The 18,870-nt window shown below is 59.3% G+C and overlaps 1 protein-coding gene across 16 annotated transcripts in view; it reads right to left on the reverse strand.

Annotated features, from left to right (window-relative positions):
• Positions 1-10,273: 10,273 nt before the first annotated feature.
• CTBP1 (C-terminal binding protein 1) overlaps positions 10,274-18,870 on the reverse strand; it is a 37,565-nt gene continuing 28,968 nt past the window's right edge. For 8 of the 16 annotated variants that reach the window (XM_054484593.2, XM_063663447.1, XM_054484603.2 and 5 more), the window contains 5 exons: positions 14,933-15,147; positions 13,160-13,290; positions 12,295-12,422; positions 11,736-11,853; positions 10,274-11,247 (listed from right to left, as the gene is read on the reverse strand). In XM_054484593.2, the coding sequence (XP_054340568.1) occupies positions 11,064-11,247; positions 11,736-11,853; positions 12,295-12,422; positions 13,160-13,290; positions 14,933-15,147 (776 nt within the window). In that variant the 3' untranslated portion in view covers positions 10,274-11,063. Of the gene's footprint in view, positions 11,251-11,735; positions 11,854-12,294; positions 12,423-13,159; positions 13,291-14,932; positions 15,148-18,870 lie in introns of all 16 variants that reach the window. The other 8 variants (XM_054484592.2, XM_054484594.2, XM_054484598.2 and 5 more) reach the window with 1 other exon arrangement.

Here is an 18,870-nt window from a genome sequence, read left to right on the forward strand (position 1 = left end):
GCCCACCCTACCCGCGCTGAGTGTCCCGGCTGTGAGTCCCCAGCCCACTGGCTTCAGGCACTGCCAAGCCCCTTGGTCACTTCCCTGAAGAGGGTGTGGGTTTCTCCAGGCCAGGCCTGTGGTCAGCAATGCAGGCAGGTATTTGTGACCAGGGCATCTGTGCTATCAGGAACAGCCCCCAAACCACGCAGGGAGGGAGAAGGCCCTGAGAGAGACGGTGCCGTTACACACATGTGACCACAGAGAAGGCTGCCTTCACCCTGTCTGTACCCTGGGAGTGCCTGCCACACTGAGGACCCAGCGCAGTCAGCGCAGTTTCCGGTTTTCTGATGCTGCCTTTTTTTTTTTTTTTTTTTTTTGAGACACAGTCTCGCTCTGTCACCCAGGCTGGAGTGCAGTGGTGCGATCTCGGCTCACTGCAAGCTCCGCCTCCTGGGTTCACGCCATTCTCCTGCCTCAGCCTCCTGAGTAGCTGGGATTACAGGCGCCCGCTGCCACGCTCGGCTAATTTTTTTGTGTTTTTAGTAGAGACGGGGTTTCACTGTGTTAGCCAGGATGGTCTCGATCTCCTGACCTCGTAATCCACCCACCTCGGCCTCCCAAAGTGCTGGGATTACAGGCGTGAGCCACTGCGCCCAGCCGGTGCTGCCTTCTTGAGGTGTGGCCTCCACAGTGCTTCACCTGGCTCCCGCAAAACAGCTTCATTGAGATGAAATTCACATGCACACAAGTCACCCTTTACAGTGTACAATTCAGTGGTTTTTAGTATATTCACGAAGTTGTGCAACCATCCCTACTCATCTCATTCCGGAACACGTTTATCATCCGCAGAAGACGTCCTGTGCCTGTTAGCAGCCGCTCCCCTCCACGGTTTGAGTGTGGCCACAACGGAGCGTCAGACAGCAGTTTATCAACAGAGACTTCCTGCCTCCCAGTCTGGAGGCCAAGGTCGGGTCCTCCGCTTCCACGATGGACCCTTGCACATCACATCCTCACCGGCTGGAGGGGGGCCTGCCCCACAAGCCCTTTTCATAGCGGCTTTAGTCACAAGGGCTCTGCCTCATGAGTGGATCAAACACCTCCCATCAGGCCCCACCTCCCGGCACTGCACGGGGTCTAAGTTTCACCCTGAGCTTTAGAGGATGCAAACGTTCCAACCACGGCACTGCACGCTGGGCCCAGTACTCACCGCTCTCACATACAAAATCGTATGAGTCAGCGTTCTCTAGAGGGACAGGACTCGTAGGATATATGAACGGGATGATCTTGGACTCCTTGCCTACCTTCCAGACACACGGGGGCAGGGCTGGGCCCCCACGGCTTCGCTGGGCTCAGTTCACTCAGCGCTCATGGGTCGGAGTCTCCTGCCTGCCGCTTTCCCAGGCTGTGCTTGCTCGCTGGTGGCCCTGCAGTCCTGGGGTCTCGGAGGCATCCCCTGCCTCAGCTCCAGTGGGCATTGCCTCGGTGGGGACTCCGAGGCAGCTCCACCCCCACGATGAGCCTCTGCCTGGGCCCCAAGGCTGTCAGCAACATGTTTTGAAATCTGGGTGGAGGCCACCGTCGCCTGCAGGGTCAGTGCCGCGTGGACACCAAGGCCCACCGCATGTGCCTTCGGGAGCAATGGTTGGAGCTGCGCCTGCGCCTGCCTGAGCCATGGCTGGGGCGGCCAAGGAGGGCTGGGCCACGATCAGGGAGACCCAGGCAGGCAGTGAGCTCTGCGGTCCCAAAGGTGCCCCAGGGGCCCATCCCTTGCCATGATTCTGCCCCCAGGGCCCTTATAAAAGGGCTGGAAGGAACTAGCTTGGCTGTTTTTCCTCCGAGTTCTGCCATGTGAGGCTGGATACGCCATTGGAGCTGCCCTCAGCAGACCCCAGCCTGTTGGTGCCTGGATCTTGGACTCCCCAGCTTGAGAACTACAGGAAATAAATTTCTGTCGCTTATAAATTACCCAGTCTGAGGTGTGTTGTTACAGCAGCGGGGATGGACTAAGACCCTTCCCGTTTTCCCCCAGCTGTGCCCTCACCCTCAGCCCCGGGCAGCCGGGAGTCTACTCTGTGTCACCGTGGACCTGCCCATTCCAGACATTTGACATAAATGGTCTCACGTGATATGTGGCCGTCCGCATCTGACCTTCACTTGGCAAATGTTTGCGAGATTCATCCACTTTGGAGCATGGGCCAGAGCTTCATTCCTTTTTACAGGTGAAGAATAGTGTGGGGCCAGGCCACGATGTGCCCATCTGTCCCTCAGCTGATGGACATGTAGGCTGTGCCCACCTTTGGGCTATTGTGAATAATGCTACTAGGAACATTTGTGGATAAGCTTTTGTGTGGACATGTTTCTGATTCTCGGGGATGTGTACCCAGGATTGGGGTTGCTGGGTCGCATGGAATTCGGCTTCACACTTTGAAGAACAGAACAGCTGCATGTGAGGTTCCCATGTCTCCGCCCTGACACCTATGATGCTTTCGGTTCCAGCCATCATCCCAGTGGGTGTGAGGTGCGGTCTCGTATGGTTTTTATTGGCATTTTCCTGGTGGCTAATGGTGTTAAGCAGCTTGTCATGAGCTTGTTGGCTGGTCGCATACATTATTTGAAAAAAACATCTATTCAAAATATTTTGCCTTTTTTTGTTTTTTGAGTTAGAGTCTCGCTCTGTCGCCCAGGCTGGAGTGCAGTGGTGCGATCTCAGCTCACTGCAACCTCTGCCTCCCAGGTTCAAGCAATTCTCTTGCCTCTGCCTCCCGAGTAGCTGGGATTACAGGCGTGCACCACCACACCCAGCTAATTTTTGTATTTTTAGTAGAGATGTGGTTTCACCATGTTGGCCAGGCTGGTCTCAAACTCCTGACCTCAAATGATCTACCCAGCTTGGCCTCCCAAAGTGCTGGGATTACAGGCATGAGCCACTGCACCCAGCCTCCTTTGCCCATTTTTAAACTCGGTTGTTTATCTTTGTATTGCTGAGCTGTAAGAGTTCTTTAGCACATTGGTTTTTCACTGCCTTACCCTGGAGCCCATACACATCCTTTCTGCTCAGTCGTTAGCCACAAATGCAGAGAAATGCTATTGTGTGGCCCCATGACCTCAGCCTGATGTGCAGGGGTCCCCAAAATATTAGACGGGCACTGACTGTCTGCAGGATACAGACCCGGGAGGGTGGCTTTGCACTGTTGATCTGACCACAGCCCCTCATTGATTCAAAACGTCCCCTTTAGCGTGTCTGTAATGCCTGTGTGTTCACCATTCATCTTGTTACTGTGACCGACCCATGCACCAGCTCCACACGGGGCTGACCAGGTGCAGCCTCCGGTGTGTGTTAAAACCCGGTGGCCACGGTTCCCTTGTTCATCTTTTGTTCCAGAATTTCCTTAGTTTTCTTACTTATTTTTCCACGTTAACTTCACAATCAATTCACCTGATTCCAGGGTTCTCTGGTGTTTTAGTTGGCCCCGCTGTGGCAGCTGGCCAGCACAAGGGATGGCGCCTCATGACGCCCAGGACAGACCGGGCTTGTTGCTGGTCTGTGGTCCTCAGTCAGGCCTCAGACCCTCTATAACAGGTATAGATCTGCTCCTAGAAACTTACAATGTTTGTTGCTGTTGGGAATGGTGCCTTTTCTTTCTTCATTGTGTCTCCTAACTGGAAGTGCTTGAATTTGAAAGATGCTGATTCCTGACTCTGAATCTTGTGCACAGCCACCCTCCTAAACTCACCTCTGCCTTCGAATCAATTTTCCGAGTCTATGAGGAGTCGCAGCAGGCTGTGCTCGGGTGCAGAGCCTCTCTCCAGCCATGTGCATGCAGCTTTTCCCAGGGCTCTTGGCTGTGAGGCCTGGCCTGTCCCTGTGGCCGAGGTGGAAAACCCAGCTGTCCCCTCCCTGTGCCCTCGCCACGCTCTCCCCGTAATGCTGCCCAGACTGTGCACAGGGCAGGGCCCTGGGGACACATGGAGAGGAACTGGCTGCGGGTGGAGACAGCACCCGGCTGAGGTCCTGGAGAAGAGGCCATGCCCGGAGCTCCTGGACACAGGAGGTGGCGCTGGCTGAGGCCCGATGCCTGCACTGGGCATGGGGGAGGCACCTCTGAGCTGGGGCCTCCTCGGAGCAGCTGCATCCAGGGGCAAACCCTGCCCCTCGGTTTCCATGTCCACATCTTTACTAGAACTGCAGCTGGCACCCGTGGAGCTGTGGGCTTTGTCCAGGGAGAGCCGTGCCCAGCACCTGGGGGACCCTGCAGAGGTGCTAAGATTCAGGGTTAAAAATGAGGATCCTGGCCTCCCGCCACCCTGTCCCCAGAGGCCCCATCGGAGCCGCCTGGCCTTCCCTGCTGCCAGCCCAAGCATCTGAGGCTTTTGCCAGCAGTGCCTGCAGCAGCCTTGGGGAGGGTGGGGGCCCAGGGAGGCGCATCACTTGGTGTTGATCGGGGAGATGCTGGCGTCTCCACGGCCCCAGGGCCTCCAGGCCCGCCCAGGCTCCCTCACTCAGATGCCCCACCCACAAACACCTGCCCAGGCCCCACCAGGGGCCCCTCTCACCCCTGAAGCTGTGCAGGCCCTCGGCCAACAAACTGGAACCCACAGCTTGGATGGGCAGGAAGGCCCAGGAAGGGCCTCTGAGACCTCCTCGCTTGGGCCTGGGGGTTGGGGCCGCAGGAAGCCACGCTCCGCCCCTGATGCCCACCCTTAGCTCCCCTGTCTCCCTCCAGGCCCCCCACCCTGACCAGGGAGCTGGGGGTTGGGGGCGGAGCTTTTGGGAGGAGGCCACCCCCAGTGTGGTGGGGGGGCGGAGCTTTTGGGAGGAGGCCACCCCCAGTGTGGTGGGGGGCGGAGCTTTTGGGAGGAGGCCACACCCAGCATTGGGTTTGCATTTCCAGGGTGGGCTTCTCCTGCCTGGTCTCCTCCCCTGGCACTGGGCTGGGGACTGTCAGGGTGACCCTGCCCTACCCAAAGCTGACCCAGGGCCATGAACAGGAGGATGCCCCCCTCCCTGCTCCTCATGAGTCCCTGTGTGCCCCCACGGGAGCCAGTGGGCAGCAGCCGGACCCCAGCAGCCTCTCAGGGCACTCAGGACTGGAGAGGGCCCTGCCCAGGGTCTCCGGGTGCCACTCACCTGCCCGGCCGCAGCCCCCAGCTCCCCTGGGCTGACCATGGGCCTAGGCTGAGCTGAAGGGGCTGGCGGTTGTCAGCCCTTGGTCTGGCCCCACCACTGCTCTGCCAGGGCAGGGGGAGGCCGGCAGCCTAGGTTGTGGGGCCAGAGGGCCACGCTGTGACAGACGAGAAGAGGGAGTGACCTGGAGGGCCCAGGGCAGGGACCAACAGCAAATGCCTCCCTAGGTGGTCTCTCCGGGACAGATGTGTCCCCTGTGGGAGGGCTGGGGCGCCCAGCAAGAGCAGCAGCTCCTCAGGGCACAGGGACCCAGCAGGCTGAGTAGGGCTCTTGGAATAGAAGGAGCCTCTCCAGGCTCAGCTCTGCAGGCGGAGAGGGGAGGCAGGGCCTGAGGCTCCTGGTGGGGAGGCGGCCTTGCCATGCGAGGTCTCCCTCAGGGGGCAGAAGAGCTGGGGCGCCCCACCAGCAGCAGAGAACAAACCCCAGTCCAAGGCAAACCCCAGGTGTGGGGTAGGTGTAAAAGCAGATGGCTTTGACCACGAGTACACAGGTAAGGGGCAGACAGGTGTGAGCAGGTGTGAGCAGGTGAAGGGACAGGTGGGAGACACATGGAGGGTGGGAGGAGATAGGGACAGGAGAAGAGGCAGTGGAGGCAGGTATGGGGCAGGTGTGGGACAATTGGAGGTGGGTGGGGGTGGATGGTGTCAGTTGGGAGTGGATGGGGTTAGGTGTGAGCAGGTGCGGGGCGGGTGGGGAGCACGGGGAGGAGGCTGGAGTTGGTGTGGGCAGGTGTGGGCAGGTGCAGGGCAGTGCCAGGGAGGCACTGTCAGGTGAGTGTGGGGCTGGGCAGAGGCTGACCTGGGACACCAGGGCTGCTGCTCAGAACCTGCTCTCTGGGCAGGCAGCCAGGCCCCACCAGGTGTGACTGCCCCGCTGCACAGAGGGGATGGAGGCTGGCGGCCCAGACACCTGTAGGGGCTGGGAGGGATGTGGGTGAGTCTGGCTCCTCGACACCCTCCGTCCCACCAGTGTCCACAGCCCTGGCCCTGGCTGGCCCTGGCTGGCCCTGGCGTCCCCCCAGTGGGCACCCCCAGCTGGAGCCAGCTTGCATCAGGGACCTGGAGAGTGAGTGGCGAGCCCTCCACAGTGGGATCCTACAGACACTGCTACCACTGACTAACGGGGTCAGTAGCTGGTTTGAAAAAGAAAGGGCAGCAGAGAGGCCGCCCGGAAGAGCCGGTGTTTCCATGCGCCACGCTTACAGATGCACCAGAGGGTCCGGCTGCCTAACCGTGCACAGCGCTTACAGATGCACCTAACCTTATATTGTTCAAGTCTCATGTCCTGCCTATCAGGGATGTTTTCGGACCCTACATGGGAAGCCCTTGGCCACTGTTTGAAGGTCGGGTCAGGGGGCGGCTGAGGCTGTCCAGGGGAGTGGTCAAGGGCTTGGGGAAGCAGAGGTAGACTCACCAGGTGCTGGTGCTCAGAGGGGCCGGGGAACACCCACGCCCTGGCCGGGCCACCCCGTCCCTCCTGGGGCTTGATGCCAAGGGGAGCGGGTCAGGCCTGGAGAGGCCCAGGGCCAGCCTGGGGAGCAGAGCTGCTCAGCGGGGCAGAGGTCCTCCTCCGGGCGCCGGGCTCAGGGCCCAGTGGCCAGATGGTTTTCTTTGCTGCAGGGAGTGCCAGCTGCGGGGGGAGGCCGGGAGGGCTCATGCAGCTGCTCTTGGGCTTCTCTGCTGTTGTTTTTTGCTGGAAAATCAATCCTGCAAGTCCAGCTGGGCTCTGGCTGAGAGCAACTAGGGGTGGGGGTGGTGAGTGTTTCCCGGCCTCCACGGGGCAAGTTCTGGGCCCACAGTGGGGAGAGAAGGCAGGATGGGGTGCAGGGCCAGCCTGGGGTGGGGCCCTGAAGAGCCTGGCTCCCCGCCCTGTGCCCTGCTTGGGCCACCCCAGAAGGACTGTCCGGACCCTCCCAACTTCCTGCCGAGGCCCCCGGAGCTGCCTGCAGCCTCCCCTTGCTCCTGTGCCCGGGCGGAGGTCTACAGGAGACCAGAGCCCGGGTGTTCATCAGCAGCCACAGAAGAGTTCCCCACCAAGGCTCAGTAGCCTGAGGTGCTGGGGCTGCCCGACCCTCCCCAGCTCCACCCCTCTTGCCTCTGAGCCCTACCCAAGGCCTGGAGAATCACCGCTTCCTCCTGCTCCAGGGGTTCCAGCAGGGCCCTTGGAAGGTGTGTCTGCCGAGTTCTCAGCCCTCCCTGCCGACCTTTCTTGAACAGACTCTGGCCACGGTGCCAACGCGTCGATGGTCTGTCCCTCTGCTGTCTGAGCTCAGGAGCCGTCCATGCCTCTGCGGCTGGCATACGGCAGCTCTGGTTTTACCCATGAGGGGGAAGCCCAGGACCCATGCCCTCGATCACATCTCCAGTTCACACACACACACGCGCACACGCCACCTGCCCACCAGGCAGACACCCACACACCTGTGCACACATGCGCACGCCAAGCCAGCGGGCCCTGCCCCTGCCCCGGAGCCCTCGGTGTCAGAACCAGGCTGCTGTGGCTGTTTCCTCTTTTAATTCTCCTGAGTTTTATGAGCCCAAATTCATAGACCTTTGTTGCTGCATATACATTTGAGGATAAAATTGTTGAATTTGTTCAACGTAAGCAGCTGAAATTTTGCCTGGGGTGGTGATGAACGGCTCTAGCACTCGGTAAAATGTATTTAAAGCGCATGTATTTTACAACATTTATAAACAGCCCGCCGCCCACAAGCACAGCCCGTCTCGTCATCTGGCGGCCGCACCGTTCACCATGGTTGGCGGCCCCGGTCACCCCCACGGTCTTTACCAGCCGGGTGCCGGTGGCTGGGACCAGGTTCTGACCACTGTGCCCACGCACTGTGGAATCGGGCGAGCAGGCCAGACCCTGCGTTGTAAGGACAGAGCAGGACACGTCCTGTCACAGGGCACCCACTGTCTGCAACTTTGTTTCCGTTTGTTTCTGCCTCAGGTTGGGCGGGACAGTTGGCAGGCACCACAGGCGCTCCTGTGAGGTCACCTGGCCAGTCCCAGGATTAGCTGCAGGCTTTGGCTGATTTTCTTGGGTCTTGTACACAGATGCTTGTCAGCAAATACCAGCGGCTTATCTCTTCCCTTCCAACATGCAAACCTTATTTCATGTTCTTGTCTTAAGTGTTTTGGCACAACCTGCAGCCTAATACCAGCCTCTAGGGAGATAAACAGTACTGCCGATTTCACAGGCCAGGAGACCGAGGCTGAGGGCTCCCCCACCCACCTCCTGCTACCCCACACCCCTCCTGGGGCCTTGCTGGGCAGGGTGACTCCCCGGAGTTGGCACCAAGAGGAGGTTCGTTTCGAGGCTCAGAACACTTTTCTGACAGCTTTCTGTCCCTTACATCCCAGACTGAGTTACACTTCAGCGTCCTGGCTCCCTGGCCGCCAGCCTCACACCACGGACAGCCCTTGCAGGCATTCCATTCCTGCCCTGACCCTTCAACTTGGAAACATGGAAACAATGAGGCCAGCTGAGTGGGAGCCTCCAGGCCTGTGTCCAGAGCTAGTTCCCAGTGCCTGGCTGCCTCTCGGGGCGGGGCCTGTCTCCAGCTGGAGCTGGGAGGGCGGCCCACCCTGCCAGAGGCCAGCCCCACCCTTGGCTGCCATGGGGGCTGACCAGGGGGCCCAGTGACCCAGCCCAGGGCTTGCCTGTGGAGAGGCTGGAGCCAGCCGTCAGCACGGAACTCCTGGTCTTCCCACTGCCGCCTCTGCAGCCCCCACCAGAGATATCAGAAAACATCAGCTCCAGCCTGCAGCCCAGACACTTGAAGTCACCTTGGCTGCCCCTCCCCACACCCGTGGCCACGTCGGCGAAACTAGGGCCGGCTAGTTAACCGTGTCCAGAACCCACCCTTCCCACCCTGCCCAGGCCACCTCCCTCAGCGGCCTGGGGGGCTCCAACATGAAGAGCCCGAGACAGGTCGGAGATGGGCTGGGCGGCCTCTGCCACTCACCTGCAGGGGGCAGGGAGCAGAGGCCTCAGTCATGAGGCGGGGCTGCCCTCGGCGTGGGCCTCGAGACTGGGAGCCACTGCCCATACCCAAGAGACCTCTGCGGGCACTGGGGTGCACAGCCAGGTAGGAGGGGGCACCCCCACCAAAGGCAGCGCCCCCCCCCCCCCGCTTCTGCTTTAGATGGGGCAGGGAGCAAAGGGAGGTTGACACTTGGGGGCTGACGCTGCAGGGTCTGGATGCTTGGGGTGGCAGGAGAACCCACCTGCATGCAGGGAAAGGCTTGGGATGGAAACGTCCCGAGGGGACCCGGATTCCCTAGCACCTGCTGCAGCCCCTCCTCAGATTCCCCCAGCACCCGCTGCAGCCCCTCCTCACACCGCGTGGACCTGCCGCAGCCCTCCTCGCGCTGCCTGGACCTGCCGTAGCCCTCCTCGCGCTACCTGGACCCGCTGCAGCCCCTCCTTGCACCGCCTGGACCCGCTGCAGCCCCTCCTCATGCTACCTGGACCCGCTGCAGCCCCTCCTCATAAATGAGTTGGGACTCTGCTGATTTGCATGGACCACGCTTCCAAAAGCAGCTCTGAGAAGCCAGGAGGCTGGGATTTTGAAGAGGACGCCGGTAAACAGGCTCAGCTGTGGGCCAAGGTGAGGCGCGACCCCTTTTGGCTTTTTTTGCCCATTTCCATAGGCGGGCTGACCCATGGTCTGGGGAGCTTCCTCAGCCCTGACATCTGCTTTCCTTCCTCCTCCTGTAGCCCACAGTCTTCCCAGGCCGCAGGCCAGCCTGCGGGAGCTATGCCAAAGGAGGGGGTGGGTAGTGGGGCAGGACCTCAGCCAGTCAGACCATCATCCACACAACGGCCCGGCTGGCACACTGCTTCCCTCCCACAGGGACACTTCGGGCAGGCTGCCTCCAAGCCAGGACCCTACAGTGTCCCACAGACCCAGTGAGCAGAGGGACAGGCCCGGTACACACAGAGACCACTGCCCAAACTGCCACTGTAATGTCTCTGGGTCTCTCTTAGGCCGCCCACTTCAGAGAGGCTGAGCTGGGCCCTGGAGGTCACCAGAGCCAGGACTGAGGCTCACCCGTGTCCTCACGAGAGAAAGTCACCAGAACAGATGCTGGGCACACTGGCTCTTTCCAGGATTTTTATTTCTTTAAAATAATTCATACAAATGGTTACAGTCACAAACATGATTTTAACCAAAATATTGCTAGCCTACCACATCAGCAGGACGGCACTGGTGCAGGCGGGGACGCTGCCACCCTCCACGTCCCCAGGACAGACGTCGATGGGCAGCGGGCACGCTGGGCACCGCCCAAGCTTTTCCTTTTGGAGCTGCTTCGTGATGCCGTCTTCATTTGGAACAAGGGGGGTTCATGCCAAAATTAGGAAAAACAGCCTTTGTTTTGTTTTTCTAAATTATTCTAAAAATAAGACAAGCAGGTAGAAAAAACAATGCACTGTGTGGCATAAAAAGAAAAACGGGAAGGATTCATTGTCCTGAGAAGTTTGCCAACTGCCTCATTCCGGGGCACGTTCCAACATACAAAAAAAAAACAAACAAACAAACAAAAAAAACCTCAAATTGACTTCCGAATGCTCCTTCAGGTTTTCTTTTTGTTGACAGCTAAGCAAACAGATCCTTTGTAATGTTCTAAAAACTGTACACAGACAACGTTCATGGGAGAGTAACTACTGACTTCTTCTGCTTAACAAGGAACGCGAAGGACACAGGGCAGAGCGCCCACAGGACGGACGACGACAAGCGACACGAGGCCCAGCGCTGCCCCCTCCCGCCTCCTGACAGCCCGGACCAGTCTCTGCAGTGCCAGGGCCGCCACGCAGGTGCCTCCTCCACACTCTGGTCCGAGGGTTTCTGGGCCCTTCGCCCAGGCGCCGAGGCTGGAGAGCTCCTCCCGGGCTACAACTGGTCACTGGCGTGGTCTCTATCCGCCTCGGGCTTGACGGTTTGGCCAGGAGAAGGGGCGTGGGGTGGGTGGGCCACAGGGGGCAGGCCGTGGGACAGGGACATGGCGCTGGGGACGATACCTTCCACAGCAGCTGGGATGCCAGTGGGGGCCACGCCCACCACGCCCGGAGGGTACCTGCTGGGAGAGGGTCCATTAGTGAGGCCCACCTGTAGGCGGCCTGGCTGGGCCCCACCTGCCCTCATAGCATCGGCAGCACCGAGGGGGCCACTCCAGGAGGACCAGCAGTCAGGGTAAGGATCCTGGCCTCCGCACGGATGTTCTGCCTATGGTAGCTACTTCTCAGGGCAGGGGAGGGGAGCCCTGGTGTCTCCAGGTGACTTGAACGTGAGGTCTTCGCCTCACCCAAAGCCCCCTCCTCCCACAGGCCCCATGCCCAAAGCAGTCCTGTGTCCACTGAGCCCTGAAGGCCACCCCAGCCCAGGCTCCTTCCAAGAGGCCCTGGTTCTCATGGGCCTTTCAGGTGAGGTTAGCCTTACCAATTCCACCCAGATCCTCCAGGTCAGTCAGTGGAGACGCCGCCCCTCCCACCAGGGGCTGTGCTGGGATCCAGGGGAAGCCTCGGGCCCTCCTGGAGGCTGCTCCGGGCCAGCGGGCCTGCTCACCTATAGGCAGCCCCGTTGAGCTCAGGGTGCACGACGGCGGGGTCCATGCTGGCCCAGTGGGTGGCGGCCGTCAGATGGTCCTTGTTGACACAGTTCTTCAGGCTGTCTGGGATCCGGCCTGGGAGATGCAGGAGGAAGGAACAGCTGTGGCTCTGAGGAGGCCCCCGAAGCATGGCCCACTGGGTTGAAGACATGGGCAGCAGCGTTCTCGGCAGTGTGCTCCACCCTCTCAGCCCTGGGGCTCTCAAGGCACGGCAGGGTCCTGTCTCTTGGGACACCGGCACCCTTGCAGCGTGGGGACCCCCAGCCCAGAGCACGTGCCCAGCTTGCTGAGGGACCTGTCTGCTCAGCCCAGCAACTTCCCAGCAGGTCCTGTGTGTAAGACACAACCAGGGCTCAACCTGACTTTGGCCTTAGAGGTCCCGGGGGTGCAGTGAGAGCACCATGGGCCCTGAGCTGGCAGAACATGGGCCTGGCTGCAGGGCGGATGCGAGCCCATGAGCGACTGGGGCTGGCAGGAAGGGTCCCCCAGGCCTGACCGAGCGGCCCCCACGCCCACCTGTGATGGCCCTGCGGATCTCCCGTGCCGCCTCCTCTCGCATCTCGATGGACGCCTGCTCGCTGTACCATGCAGCATGGGGGGTGCAGATGAGGTTGGGTGCATCCTTCAGGGGGCCCTGGCTAAAGCTGGGAACAGCACAGGCATGGTCAGTGCAGCCCGAGTGCTGTGGCTGGGTACAGGGGGAGGTGGCTGGGCACCGGAACCCCCTGTGGGGGGCCCTGCCTGGGAACCACAGACCCCACGGCCCCGTTCTGCTCGGCAGGCTGGCTGAGCACAAGAGCACAGCCCCGGGACCATCAGACACACCAGGGGCTCCTGACAGTGGCAGGTGTGGGAGCCCAAGGGATTTAATCTCCAAGCCCCTTGTGGGAGGAGCCCTGATGGGGGGACATGCTGGCCTGGCCCCTCCCAGCCGAAGGGTCTGTAGCCCCAGGAGCTGCAGGTTGATACTGCCCCTGCGGGGGTGTCTCCTCCTGCAGCTGAACATCCAACCCAGGGCTGCCTGGGGTCCCAAGGCGCTGTAGGGGTTGCAGGTCTGGACGGGACGCCATCACTCCAGGGCCAGGGCCCATGGGGACCACTCACGGACACTGGGGCCTCACCCTCTCCTGGCTGGTTGGGAGCCCTGCCCAAAGAGGGGCTGAGGAGGACGCGCAGCCCCTCACAGGACCGAGGCGAGGCAGGCCTAGAGCCCGTGGCTCCGTCCTCACCCCGCAGTGGGCGGCAAACTCCCCCAGTGCTGGCCAGCGAGAGGCCTGAGTACAGGCAAGTGTCCGGCCTGGCAGAGGCACCGTCTGGAGGTCAAGGCCAGCAGGACGGCGGGCGGGGAAGAGCAGGGAGGCGGCACTGGCCGTGGGGGCACCTGAAGGGTTCCGACTCGTGCACGTCCAGGGCCGCGCCGCGGATCCGGCCCTCCTTCAGGGCCTGGGCCAGCGCCTTCTCGTCCACCAGGCCGCCCCGGGCCGTGTTCACCAGGAAGGCCCCTTGTCTCATCTGGAAGACATAAGGACAGGCCAGGCGCAGTCAGGGATCCGTGTGGGGCGGGCAGTCAGGAAAACAAGGTGGTCCCGCACGCCGCTGGGGAGGCCCAGCTCCCTGGCCCCTTCCCAGCCCCACCCTGGACTCACCACGGCGCTAGGACTGAAGGCCTCGGGCGTGCTGCACCGTGGCCCTGACAGGCTGGCTGAGGATCGGCCCTGTGTAGACCTGCACGGCCCCACAGCTCCTAGAGAGCTCCACCCTCCTGCCTAAGCCCTGAGCAGAGGACTGGGCGGGGGCTCCTGGCTTGGTCCCCGTGGTACCCCTTTTCTGGGTCCCCCCCAGCCCAGCCTCCCCCCAGCAGGGCCTCAGCCCAAAATGTGGGACCCCCTGGGGCGGCAAAGCCCAGGGCCATCTGCTCTGAGGCGTGGTCTTTGATTCCAACCCCAGCGGGGCCTGCAGCAGAGCCTCTGTCTTTGGAACAGGCTCGCTTTTCATGCACTTTTGCAAAAGGCCCTTGGGGTGGCTCCCCCTCGGCTTCGTGGCCAGGGCTTTCCTGCAGACCCCTCATTTCATTCCAAGCAGTCCACCCAGCCACGGTGCTTGACTGGCAGCTGGGCAGGTCACAGTGGCTTTTCTTTGATGCGTTGCTGCCCATTGAAGCCTCACACCCAAGGTCCTCAGGGACGGCAGGGCTCTGACCAGCACGCACGTGCCACACCCCGTCCACTAGAAGGCTCCAAACCCACTGATTCTGTGAACAAAGGCAGGGGCAGTGGGAACCTGGCCTCATCCTCCTTGTGGCTACAGGCTGCTGGGGCAGCTAGAGTGGGCGGGTGGCCTCTGACACGTGTGTACACACATGCACATACATACAAGCTCATACAAACATGCGGACACATGCACCCACGCACACTTGCCCACATACACACACATCACTGTGCACACACGATGACTCCCTGAAGGGCCTGGAGCCAGCGGGAGGCAGCCGTCCCCAGCTCCACACACTCGAGGGGAACGTGGGGCTGAGGCTGCACTCCGAGCTGTGCTGAGACAGAGGCCAACCTGAGCACAGCCCGTTCAGCTGCAGATGTCAGAGGCGGACCTGAGCACAGCCCTTTCCAGCTGCAGATGTCAGAGGCCGACCTGAGCACAGCCCTTTCCAGCTGCAGATGTCAGAGGCCGACCTGAGCACAGCCCTTTCCAGCAGCAGATGTCAGAGGCCGACCTGGGCACAGCCCTTTCCAGCTGCAGATGTCAGAGGCCGACCTGGGCACAGCCCTTTCCAGCTGCAGATGTGAAACCTGAACCTGGCAGCACAGCACGGAAGTCACAAGGGCCAACCCAACGCCCCCAGGTAGCTGCATCCGTCCCCACTGTGAGAGCGGCAAGGGCTTCAGGGGAATTTGGTGTTCAAAGGTATGTGGTTCTGTCTTGTCCAGAGAGTATTTTCGACGTCCTGAGTAGAACTCAGAACACGGAAAACGCTGTCTGGGCAGACAGGGCTTCCCCCAGCAGGGCTGGCAGCCGCTGCCATGTGGCTCGCTGAAGGCAGGGTCTCGCCCAGGTACAGATGGCTGCTGGGACGGACCTGCCTGACACCCCCACCTGTACCTGCCCCGCAGAAGGAGAGTCCTGTGTCCCCGGCTCCACGCACCTGCTTGACGGTGAAGTCGTTGATGAGGTGGTGGTTGTGCTCGTTGAGGCCGCAGTGCAGGGTCACGCAGTCGCTGTGGAAGAGCAGGTCCTGCAGGGTGCTGACACGCTGCAGCCCCAGCGCCCGCTCCACACCGTCCGACAGGTAAGGGTCGTAGAAGAGCACATTGAAGCCGAAGGCCTTGGCCCGCAGCGCCACTGCCTGCCCCACGCGACCTGGTGGCGTCAAGACACAGTGTGAGACCCTTGCTCACCCGTGGCTGGGAGGCCGGCCCTGACAGCCAGGGTCGGAGTGGCCTCTGTGCCTCAGTTTGACCATCTGCCAAGGATGACACCAGCCGTGGTCAAGCCAAGGTGCCCCCACTCCACACGAGGTGTCTGCTCCCAACGTGCCCACTGCCAAGGCAGAGGCTATGCATGGGGGGGAAAGGGTGCACGAGCCCCTCGGCCCACACCACCCCCTGCAGCCTGTCCACAGGACGTGACATGAACCACTCGGTGTCAAACGGACCGGTCAGCTGGTCTCCACCCACCCAACACATGCCCGACGTGCCCAGGCCCCTCCACTGGCCTTTCGGATCCACCCATCGATGTCTCCGGCATCTCAATTCCAGCCACCACTAGGTGGAGATGGCAAAGGGGGCAGGAGGGAAACTTCCAGACCAGGGAGGCCCTGCTGGGCTCACGTCCTGACCCCTTCAAGTGGAGTGGCAGAGAAAGCCATCCCGGGCAGACGTGCCTGCCCCCACCCCAGCAGTCCAAGGCTGGCACGGGTATCAGCACAGGAGCCGCGGAGCCAGAGCCACCGTGTCTGGCTGGGGCCGGCTCCTCCTCGGGGAAAGGTCTGCAGGGTGCTTGTGCCCACTGTGAGCCAACAGCATGGCTGCAAAGGACACAGGACCCCAAGCCCGCAAACGTGGTGTCTTCTGCATTGCCTCAGAGGGAACCGCTGCACAAGAAGGAAGCAGGCTGAGTGCTGGGGCGGGTGGGAAGCGGGCGCAGTTTCAAAGACGGTAGCCAGGGCAGGCCTCCCTGAGAAGGCCAAGCTTGCTGGAGACATAAGGGGACAGGAAGGGAGCCAGAGAGCTGGAACAACACGTGCGAGGGGCCTGCGGCGGCGGCAGCCTGAGGGCCAAGGAGACCAGACTGCCAGGCAGACAGGGCGGCCGGACGTGGCCCAAACGCCCAGGGGACCCCCAGTCACTCTGGGAACAGGCCTGGGGGAGGCGGGGAGGCCAGTCAGAAGAGCTGAGGACCGTCTAAACACACTACATCCTAGAAAGGGAGGCGCCTGTTCTACGAGAAGGAGCGTGGTGGCTCCTTTCATCCCCAGGGACGAGGCTGCTGCAGGAGGGAGGAGGGCTCAGCAGGTGGAGGTGGGAGCAGCAGTTCCGAGGGTTGGAGCCACGGCCGGAGTACCCGGCCAGCTCCCCAGGTGCAGAACAGCCCCCGTCTGTCAACGCCCCCTGCCAGGGATCCCACCGCATGGGCAGGAAGAGAACACAGGCAGACACAGAGAAAGGCGCCTCCCACAGCGCAGAAGGCGGAAGAGATGCTGTTTCCCACTGCGCACAACACAAAGCCCCGGGAGTCAGGCTGCTGGTGGTGAAAACCAGCTAAAGCTACGGGCCAGCACCGGCCACGCCTGACACAGGAGAGCAGTGGCTGTTCGGGGCAAGACGATTCTTCACTTTAGTCTCTGCCATTCTTTTCCACACGATGTCTAGCTTATGATAAGAAATTATGATGATGCAGCTGAAAAGACAGGAAGATGTGGCTTCTAATTAGAACAAAACACTAGACGCGGACAGACCCACAGATGACCGAGGCTGGAATCAGCCAGCAAAAGCTCTTAATAACTACTATAAACATGCTCAGAGATGACAGCAAGTGTGGATGTAAACAGCAGAAAAATGGAGGCTTCCGGAAGATGAATGGTAACTCTATAAAGAACCACATAGAAATTCCAGAACGAAACATCCCTCTGAAACGGAACTCCCTGGACAAAGCTAACCGTAAGAAAAGGATCGGGAGCTTGAAGGCAGGGGCTCAAAGTCAGCAGATAGCATCCAAACAGAAGCAGAGAGAAAAGAATTTAAAAAATAAATTTTAAAGAACAGGACTTGGTGGCTGATGCCTGTAATCCCAGCACTCTGGGAGGCTGAGGTAGGCAGATCACAAGGTCAGGAGTTTGAGACCAGCCTGGCCAACACGGTGAAACCCCGTCTCTACTAAAAATACAAAAATTAGCCGGGCGTGGTGGCGGGCGCCTGTAATCCCAGCTACTCGGGAGGCTGAGGCAGGAAATTGGCGTGAACCTGGGAAGCAGAGGTTGCAGTGAGCCAAGATTGGGCTGCCACACTCCAGCCTGAGTGACAGAGCAAGACTATCTTCCACAAAAAAAAAAAAGGCAACACATTTTCAGATAAAGAAAAGCAGAAGGAATTGGTCACTGGTGAGCCACGTTTCTAAGAGTCTTTAGGCTACAGGAACGTGATGCCCGACAACAGCCAGAATCGGAGGCGGGATAAACAAGGCAGAAAGGGTGGATGTGTTGGTCGATATTCAAAAAGAAAAATTACTGAAAAATTCCTAGACAGACTCATGACTAATAGTTTCTTGTACGGTTTACTGCATAATAGACGTGGAAAATCGGCCCGAGGGTGAGAGGAGCCACTGCAGGCCTCTGGCCGCCCTGGACGAGTCTTCACAGGTTATGCTGGGTGGCAGTGAGTTATGAAGGCGTATCCTATCTCTAAAGTAAAACTAAACATGATCACTAAGCAGAGTATAGGTTAAAAAGCAACAACAGATGCAAGGAATGATTTAACACCTGATTAATATAAAAGAAGGCCAGAAAGGAAAAACAAGGATGAACAGAAAACATGTAGCCAGATGACACCGAAATCCAAATGATCAGCAATTACACTAAAAATAAATGAACTGAACACTCAAGAGGCAAAGACTGTCAGACTGAAAAAAGAAAGAGGAACTAACTCTATACTATTAATAACAGACACACTTTAAACATAAAAGACAGAAGTCAGGCGCCATGGCTCACACCTGTAATCCCAGCACTTTAGGAGGCCAAGGCAGGGTGACCACTTGAGCCCAGGAGTTCAAGACCACGCTGGGCAACACAGCAAGACCTTGTCTCTACCAAAAAATAATAATAATAATAATAATTAATTTAAAAAAATTGCAGTGGCACGCACCTATAGTCCTAACTACTTCAGAGGCTAAGGCAAGAGGATCTCTTGAGCCCCAGTGCTCAAAGCTGCAGTGAGCCGTGACTGCACCACCACACTCCAGCCGGAGTGACAGAGCAAGACCCTGTCTCTCAATGAAAGAATAAGAACAGAGATAAGCTGAAATTATAAGGATGAAAAAAGACATACCCCACACACATTGATCAAAAGAGCTGGGATGGCTGCCTCAACATCAGACCAATTAACTAGACCACAAAAAGACCAACAGCAAACGTCCTACTTAATGGTGAAATGTCAGAAACTTTTTCTCCCACGTCAAGACAGTAACACCCACACTCACTGCTGCTGATGCTTGTAGCTAGTGCAAAAAGGCAAAAATAAAGAAATTAAAGAAATAAAAGGTACAGAGATCAGAAAGGAAAATGTAAATCTGTGTTTATCTGCAGATGACACAGCAGTGTGTGCAAGAGAAAATTCAAGAGAATCTGTTTTTGGCAGCGGCAGGTCTCATTACGCCATCCAGGCTAGTCTCTAACTCCTGGTGATCCTCCAGCCTCGGCCTCATAACGCACTAGGATAACAGGCACAAGCCACTGCACCCGGCCTAACATGGAGAATTTAGAAGGCTGTGGAATATGAGGTTGGTTTACAAAACTCAAGTGTATTTCTACCCACTAATAACCACCCATCAAGAAACAATTAGGCCGGGCACAGTGGCTCACGCCTGTAA

Source organism: Pongo pygmaeus, chromosome 3 (genome assembly GCF_028885625.2).
Source record: "Pongo pygmaeus isolate AG05252 chromosome 3, NHGRI_mPonPyg2-v2.0_pri, whole genome shotgun sequence".
Taxonomy (NCBI): domain Eukaryota; kingdom Metazoa; phylum Chordata; class Mammalia; order Primates; family Hominidae; genus Pongo; species Pongo pygmaeus.